The 8,672-nt window shown below is 42.8% G+C and overlaps 2 protein-coding genes across 2 annotated transcripts; one reads left to right on the top strand and one right to left on the bottom strand.

The window, feature by feature from the left end:
- Positions 1-1,657: 1,657 nt before the first annotated feature.
- On the top strand, positions 1,658-2,523 carry nr0b2a (nuclear receptor subfamily 0, group B, member 2a; the record flags this gene model as incomplete). The annotated part of the gene is made up of 2 exons (XM_083900664.1): positions 1,658-2,192; positions 2,282-2,523. 2 exons carry the CDS (start codon positions 1,658-1,660, stop codon positions 2,521-2,523), a joined length of 777 nt encoding a protein of 258 aa, XP_083756790.1.
- A 3,315-nt stretch (positions 2,524-5,838) lies between these two features.
- kdf1a (keratinocyte differentiation factor 1a) lies at positions 5,839-8,319 on the bottom strand (the record flags this gene model as incomplete). Its single annotated transcript, XM_083886182.1, has 3 exons — positions 5,839-5,924; positions 6,743-6,817; positions 7,284-8,319. The coding sequence occupies 3 exons, from the start codon at positions 8,317-8,319 to the stop codon at positions 5,839-5,841; spliced, it is 1,197 nt and encodes a 398-aa protein (XP_083742308.1).
- Positions 8,320-8,672: the final 353 nt, after the last annotated feature.

An 8,672-nucleotide genomic window follows, 5' to 3' on the forward strand; every position in this document is an offset into this window, starting at 1 on the left:
AAATTCTATTCATCATATCCAGACACTATATTATATTATGTATATATATATATATTATACAATATTAAAGTCAACCACATTTGGATTTCACTTTACTGTAACCTGTGACAAAAATAATACTGTTTATCATAATAAAAATAAAGCTGCACTTGAGAGTTGGGTATTTCAAAGAAGAGTCAGGTAGAATGATGATTTACACCGTGTCGTAAAAGTTTCGGTGATATTTTATCCTCAAAATGAATGATGTGTGTATTTTTTTGCAAATGTTCCTGCGATCAACTTTTTTGGGGCAAACGTTCAAAAATATGATCTCATGCAGTCACTCAGTATATCCGGTTTATAGAAATCTGCCAAAACTGCCACTGCCAAAAAATGTACTGCAATTAAACGAACGTCTGATCTCAGGCATGAACCATTTGAAACCTCTGGAAAAGATAAACTTACTGGCAAAGAAAGTGTGTTTTTCCCCCTATTAAATATAGAAAACCTTTTATCAGTTTGCTCATGTTTGAAATAATTGTTGGGACAATCTCTTTAACTTCAACAATAATTCTGTTGTAGTCTCTTTTTATATATGTCTCAGTTTGTTTATTGTCTGTATAGAACAGTCCACATGTGTCAAACTCAAGGCCCGGGGGCTAGATGTGGCCCGCAATGTCATTTTATATGGCCCGCGAGTGATTAATTGGTCTTAAAGATCCGTGTTAAAGTAGGTCTATGCTGCTTTAAGTCATGACCATAAACTACATTTCCCACAATGCATGGCGATTGCGTTACCCACAAAGTGACGGCATCCTGCCACTAGATCACAGTGTATCATCGTATATGCATCATGCGACGAGTGAAATTGAATAAGTAATAAATATAGAAAGTTATTTAGCAATATGTTACGGAGTAGTTACCTTTATTTTACATTATATTTGCTTACATTTAGTTACATTTATTCTGTATGACAGTTACATCTGGCCCTTTGAGGGTAACCATTATGCTGATGTGGCCCTCAGTGAAAATGAGTTTGACACCCCTGATCTAGAGTGATTTGTAGATTAGAAACTAATTATTTCTAACTTTTCCAACTCCATAAATATACATATATAAATGTGTCAATTTGTGTGAATATATGTAAATGTGTCAAAATGTGTCAAGAAAAAAAAAAGGTTGTATTGAAAACTTTTATAACAAAGTTCTACAAAATGAAATTGCTATTGTGGGATTACAGTAAGAAAAAGAGGACTTCACTCACAGGTCAATGCCCGCTCTCTGCTGTGGCCTCTTTCCAGCGCTCCAGGTGTGAGCTGGCAGTGTGCACAGGGGCTGATTACCTCTGCAGTCCTTGGTGGCTTGGTACTGCCTGGGTTAATGACACGGGTAACAAGATAAGGCCCAACCCTCTTGATATCCAGGCGTCACACCGCCAACTCCTTTTTCATTGAGAAAAGCTTATCGGTTTTCACGGGGGCTGTTCCATCAGTCACCTGGCAGAGCACACGGTTGTTTTTCACAGAAAATATATTGACAAGTCAAGGTCCATGGAGCAGGGTGGGTTGGCCTCATAAATACAGGGACGCTGCTGGTAGCAGCAGCAGTAACACTCGGAAGCTCTTTGTGTGCGAGAGGACAATTACATTCGACTACGTAGATCTCCAAGGCTGATAGAATGGATACCGGGTGTCACTGTTCAACCAACGGTGACAGGCTTTCGAACCCTATTCTCTACAACATCCTGAGCCAAATGGATAACAGCCAATCAAATCAAAACAGATTCAGTTACACTTCTGTGCCTCACAGATGCAACTGTGAGCTGCGGCGGACTGTGTGCCTGAAAAGGCCAGTTGAGATTTGCAAAGAAGCTTCAGCAGTTCTGGTTAAAACGATCCATTTCATGAAGAACTTACCTGCTTTCAACCAGCTGCCGCCAGACGACCAGTTCTCGCTCCTGAAAAGCTGCTGGGCGCCGCTCTTCATCCTGGGTCTGGCCCAGGAGCATGTGGACTTTGAGGTGACTGGCACCGCTGCTGACAGCATGCTGAAAAAGATTCTGCTCAACCGTCAGGAGAGTCCAGAGACGGAGAGAGAGCAGCCAACCATCGGTGGTGTCAGCAAACTCAAGTCCTGCCTCAAAAAGTTCTGGAGTTTGGATCTGAGTCCAAAGGAGTACGCATACCTCAAAGGCACCACAATATTCAATCCAGGTTTGTTACACCAAAAATATTTTTTAACACATTTCTCAGTCACTGTAAAAGCAACGTGATACTAATATCTCGTGTTTTACGGCCAACAGATGTTCCAGATATGAAGGCAGCTCTGTTTGTCGAAGGCTTGCAACAGGAGGCTCAGCACGCCCTCAGTGAGGTGGTCCAGCTCACTCACCCAGGAGACCAGGAGCGCTTTGCTCGAATCCTGCTCACAGCCTCCACCCTGCAGAGCATCACACCCAGTCTCATCACTGAACTCTTCTTCCGGCCTGTGATCGGCCAGGCCGACCTGCTGGAGCTGCTGGTGGACATGCTCTTCTGCAGATAGACGAGCAGGGACTTCACGCACTGCGACCTGAAAACAGTGGTGATGTTTTTGTTGGCCTTCCTCCCCTCATAAAATGAAGGAATGGCTCACAGCAAAGCAAAAAAAAACTATGTGAGTCAGTGAACTGGAAAGAAATCATTTCTTATCATCACACTGAAGCTGAGGTCACTTTAGGCAAGAATTTCAAAGACAAGAATTTATGTGCACAGACTGAACTGAACCCACCGTTCATAGATGCTGCGTCTGTATGTTTTGTTGTAAATAAGAATGTGTCTGCATTAACAGAACCTGTCAAATAAATATATATTTTTGTACATGAACATAAAGATGCCGTCCCGTCTGTCTTTTAAGAAGACTCACAGTCAGCCGAACATGGCACGATGATGATGATGATGACGATGACGATGACAAAACGTTACTAATACAGTTCATTTAGCAGCTCTGCCAATGTTGTGCAGCCAAATACTGCTCCATCTGTTACGACCCCAGGGTCATAATGCTTTTTCCTTGTGCGTATGTGTCTGCGTGTGAGTGTGAGATGGGCTGCAGGTGTGTGTGTTTGAGTGAGTGACATGTGTGAGTGAGTCTAGGTGGATCCTGGCAGCTGATTGGTCCTGTACAGGAGGCCAGGCTGCCAGCAGACATTTTGTGCTTGGTTTTAATAAACCTTTAAAAATGGTTTGTTTTACTTGTTGCTGGTGGTTTCTTGGGAGTTGGAAAGAGGGAGTCTCTTTATTCTTGTTGCGATCAGGTTTTCCCCCCTAGGCCTGGTCGTAAAAATTGGGGGAACCAAACCTGGGACTTCTCACACTCAAAGCGAGAATCATACCCCTAGACATTTACATTTAAAACGGTTTGGATGATTATTATTTGGAAAGAAATCCCTCATCTAATTCTAAACTTCCTTCACCTTTTAATTTTTCATTTGGAAATACAAAATCACTCTTTCGCAACTTTTACAAAGTGACCCATCTTTTCGGTTGTAAAGAAAATGGGCTATTTTACCTTAAAAAAAAAAAAAAAAAAAAAAAAAATACATTAGGAAAACATTTTTACAAAAATAGAAATGGAATGAAGCAAAGGAATAGACCTTGAGGTAAATGTACATTTAAGTTTATCAACTTTGAATTGCTAAAGCTTCATAGATGCAGTGACTATTTATATCATAAAGCCTTCTTTTTGTTATTGCTTTCTCCGCAGCCACACTCAGTGTCTAGAATAAGTATTTTGTTTTAACACTAGATATTACTCACATTTGGACAAAACAAGTGATAAAAGTTGGACACCGACTGGTGACCTTGGATAAAACCTCGAGCTTCCAGTGAAATCCACAATATTTTCTCCTGATTTCCTCAGAAATGTGATTGTTACTTTCCTTTTTCCACTGTCGGTTTTCAACCACACCATAGAATTGGTCTTCAAGTTGCTGTTTTCTAGTAATACTCTGTCTCCCCCTCATGGAAGTTAGTAGAGTACATGTCCCTCCCCTCAGGCAGTCGACTGCTGTACAAGCACAAGTAATACACAACAACAACAACAACACCATGCAACATAAAAGAAGCCCAACACAAAACAATCCACTAAAGGTCATCGCTTCCATGCTAAACGGGGCGTGCGGCTGCTGCTGCTGCTGTTGGTGATCGTCAGGCCTTGTTCGACGCAGAATGGGCCTCCTTGGTTCACAGCTTGTGGTATGTTTGTTGTGAAACAGTGAGCCTTTACTTGACAACTCATACAGGTAAAACAGGAATGTGCTGGTGGGGGCAGAGAGCCAGAGGAAAAGGGGTAACACAGGGCAACTGCAACTCAACACTTACACAAAAGAACAGCTAAAAGGTCAACGTTCGAGCACGGATAAATTGCTTTTTTTTTTTTCAGTTTTGCGACGCATTGCCGACTTTTTTCTGCTCCGCGCAAACAGAAAAAGGGTGAGAGCGTGCAGCTTTCTGTCTGTCTCCAGATGTTGACACTTGATATCTCAGGTTTTAAGGCTGACTACACAAACATACTGTACAACACAAAACAAGCACTGGGACTAGAACTACGGTTGGAAATGTGCCAGCAAAACAAAAATAAAGTTAACGACCATTCGTGATGTTCAGGTTGGCAGCTGTAACCTGTCATCACATGAGGGTGTGCAACTCTAAGATACTGAATGTGCATTATTCATAAATCCAGTTCAAATCATTCATGTGATCGGGTCAAAACAAGTTCAGGACAAGTTCCTGAAATCAGGCTGATTTTCTGCACGGCTTCTTCCCTTTGCAATAAGCGACAAAGTCAAAGCTTGGGATTTTATTTCCTTTTTGTCAAAACCCGCCAAACAAGTTTCTTCTTTTGCTGAGGGCAGAAAAAGCCTGTCTGGTATAACACGGTGACCTTGGGGAGGTGAGCTCGACAACAATAATTGCTAACATGAAGTGGAAAAGCAGACGAAAGAAAGTGTAGCACGTGAATCCGACGTGTTTTGTGTGTGCAAAATGAATTGCAAAACCAACGCACCTGCAGAACTGAAGTTACTGTCATAAAGGTTTGTCAGAATGAACTGCAAGCATGGAGTATTATAGTTTTTCTGCAAGTTATAATAAGAAGTAGATTATTTAAAGATAATTTACTGTTGTAGCTCATCTGTGTTTTACTGTGTGTTATTACTAAGACAAACCTTGAATCTGCCACAACTTTAAAAATCAATTACCTGATATGTATAATTAGCAAATACACATGGCAATGCATAAACAAGCACTGAGATTTTTATTTTGTTAAAAACATGACTTATTTTAAGTATGGTAAAAAAGGAAAAGAATTCGGCCATATGCTAAGTGGTTTCACAACTCACAAAGTAACAATGACTTATATATACACACATCAAAAAAATATGGCTTATCAGTACAGTTTTCAGATCAAAACATGCCTTTAACAAGTCTAAATGGCAGGAGTCGATGAACCCATACATACAGCACATGCACGATGGCTTGAATACACAATCACAGGCAAGAATGAGGACAGCTATGTTGACTGCTAAGGCTCCATGGAGTGTTGCCATGTTTCTTTCTCTGAAAACAGCTTTTAAAACACTGCAAACTAATACATTAACACTTTGTCTTTCTCTGTGTTTCCTCAGTTGGGCATTTTGCTGAAAAAAAAAATCATTTAAAAAAAAGCCCTTGAATTCAAATGACATGGCAACAGAAAAAAGGAGTCGTCCAACTCACTGACGCTCAGGAACAGGATAAATGAAAGCAGAAGAATAAAACTGTCCATTGAGTTTGCCTATATCTCTCGTCAGTGTAGGTGCTTTTGTTCCTGTGTTGGCCTTCAGAGAAGCAGAGGAGCTCCTGAAGAGTCTGTTTCAGTGTCGTGATGGTAGGCCGAGTACGCTGTGGTGGTGTTGGAGGAGTACGCTGCAAGAAAAACAAAAATACTTAATGCACTGACCGAATAGAAAAAACAAACAGGAAATAGAAATACGGAACACAGTACATTTCCTGCAAATGAGGTGAGGTTTCTTGGATTCCCACATTCCCAGCCTGTGATGTGAAAGTTGTGCAAACACAATGTAGTGTACGCTCATTCAAAAGCATGCAACAGGACACCCCCGTCCTTTTAGAAGTCTCTCTGCAGAACAAAAAGAGAGGCTGCTGCTGCGGCAGTAATCAATTTGTAACCCAAGTTCTTCACTAAAATGACATAATAAACCAGGGGACATTAAATGACATGTATTTAATGCGACTTGATCTGCTGCTTTAGCAGGTGGTGTAGCATGACGACTAAGCTGCAGGGAATAATGAGGCAGATTTATAGGTGGGTGTAAGGTGGCAGATGAGGGGAGGAGGTGGCTAATGAGCAAGGGATTGTAATATGCAGAGAAAAGAACTGGAATGTGGGGCTTTCACTGTTTAAAGAGAGGTATGCTACAGGAGAGTAAGAGAGGAGGTGAGAAAATGCCTGCAGCTGCAGCAGGTACAATGGATCGCAGGGACTGAGCCCTGGAAACGGATTCACACACAGCCTGGTAGTAATTATACCTCAATATCTGTGGCAAACACCTCTATGAGTATAATGGATACAATTAAGATGATTATTTCTTCCCGTGTATTAACCCTTGTGCCACACGATTCTGGATCCAATTCAAATCTGAAGCGCTTTTTCAACAAAATGGAAAACACAAAAAGGCTCTGTGCCGTCTGATGTGGAAAATTCCCCACATACATGTACTCACTTTTCCCACTGTAATGTCTCATTTTCCTGGCCAGCTCGTCTGACGGCGTCTGCTCTGACACTTTAACCTCTGGGACTGGAGCAAGGAACAAAAAAAAAACCAACAAGCAAATAAACAAGACGAGCAAAACAACAACAACAACAACAACAACAACAACAACAACACAAGCAAACAAGGAGATTTGACACAAATTAATGTGCCCTAATTTTTCCAATTAATTCACCCATCCTGTTTATTGTGCAACATGTTTAAGGAGAAAACAGGTACTTGTATCAGCTTGCCTGAGATCAACCAATTGTAAATAGGTCATTGGCTGTAAAATGCCTGGCATTTCAGGGTTTTAAACTACAAGACAAACAAAGGAGCTTCAGCCGCGTTCCAACAGACATGACTATGAGTCATTAAGGGAGGACAGGTTAGGCGATTAGTTTATTTGGTGTGTTGCAGTAAGTTGGTGTTGAAAAGCCATGTTGTCACATGGCATCTTATAAATATTTATACAGTAGTAATAATCATTACAAACGAAGTTGGGTGTGCTTACAGTCACTGCTGATGAAGGTGTTGGTCATGGTCTCGTTGCCGCTGTCAGGGAGCGTCCCGTCACTCCGACCATTAGGGCGCTGCCCTGTGGACTGATGGCTCTTGTTTCTCTTGCCCTTCCTCGTGCTGATGCGGATGACTCCGTGCACCAGCTTGCACTCGGCCTCCTGCTCCTCCAGGTTGTAATCCTGGGCAATGCTGTAGATGAGCTCGCTGATCTCGTTGGTCTTGCGGGAGAAAGACGAGTCAGAGGTGCATTTGGCCAGCTGGTCAATCTGGTGCAGAGCGTAAAGCTCCAGCAACTTCTTGGTGATGAGAGAGTCAATGTCTGTGCCCGTTTCACTGACGTCGTCCAAGTCATAGTCCTCACGGGACAACAGGCTGGTGTTGCTGACTGGCCGGTGGCTTTCTCCTTTGCCAGTTGTGCGGCTCCGTTTGGTGGCAGTAACCTGATACTGTACGGTCTGACCTCCGATTCGCACATCCGGGTACCGGAAGCTGTCACTTGTGGGCAACTTGGAGACTTTGGCGGCCTGGGTGGACTCCAGAGAAATGCCACAGGTGGGGTTGGACACAGCTATGCCGTTAGAAGGGTGAGGTTCTCTACTTGATTTAGGGGGATGATCTGTGGAGCTCTCGTTAGCAGACAGGCAGGGCTCCTGGCTGTTATAAAATCCACAGGTTAGTACACAGCAGATAAGAGCCTTGCAGCTGCTCCAGCCCACGGAGGCACAGGAGCCACAGGCATGTCTGGTGCTGGGCGTGTTGTCTGCTGACCCAGGTATAAATCCTATAGTCTCTGAGCCCCGCGCTGTGCCGTTTCCTGGGTGGCCTCTGCTGCGACTGTACTTGTTCTCTGAATACCGGGAGTGGTCAGTGTGGTGTTCATGTAGATGCTCGCCATGAGGATCCTTGTAAGAGTCCTGACTCTCCTTGGATAGAGTCCGATTATTTCTGTACTTTTCTGCCCTGGTGCCAGAGCTGTGGGTTTTGTGGTGGCGGGACGCCGGGGGAGCCCCTGAGCTGTGGCCAGGCATGGCTCAAAACACCTGGGACCTGGTGTGTGAGAGACAAGTTTTCAAGCCAGGTCAAGACATATTTAATTACATTTAATTAGGTGAAATCGATGTAAATTTAAATAGTCTAAAGGCTGAGTTGCAAAAGGTGATATGAGTGACTTTGCATTTCAAAGGAGAATAAGCAGACTGATTCAAGATAAAGAATTCCTTGCTATAAGCAAGATATGCAGAAGACAAACTCTGAGCACATAACACTTGAAACTATAAAGCAGATGGGCTACAGCAGCGGACCACAGTTGGCGCTACTTTATTATGGGTGTCCTGTGTACCTAATGATGTGGCCACTCAGTGTATACAGCACATTTAAAACA

The sequence above is a fragment of the Microchirus variegatus genome (genome assembly GCF_963457635.1).
Source record: "Microchirus variegatus genome assembly, chromosome: 1".
Classification (NCBI taxonomy): Eukaryota; Metazoa; Chordata; class Actinopteri; order Pleuronectiformes; family Soleidae; genus Microchirus; species Microchirus variegatus.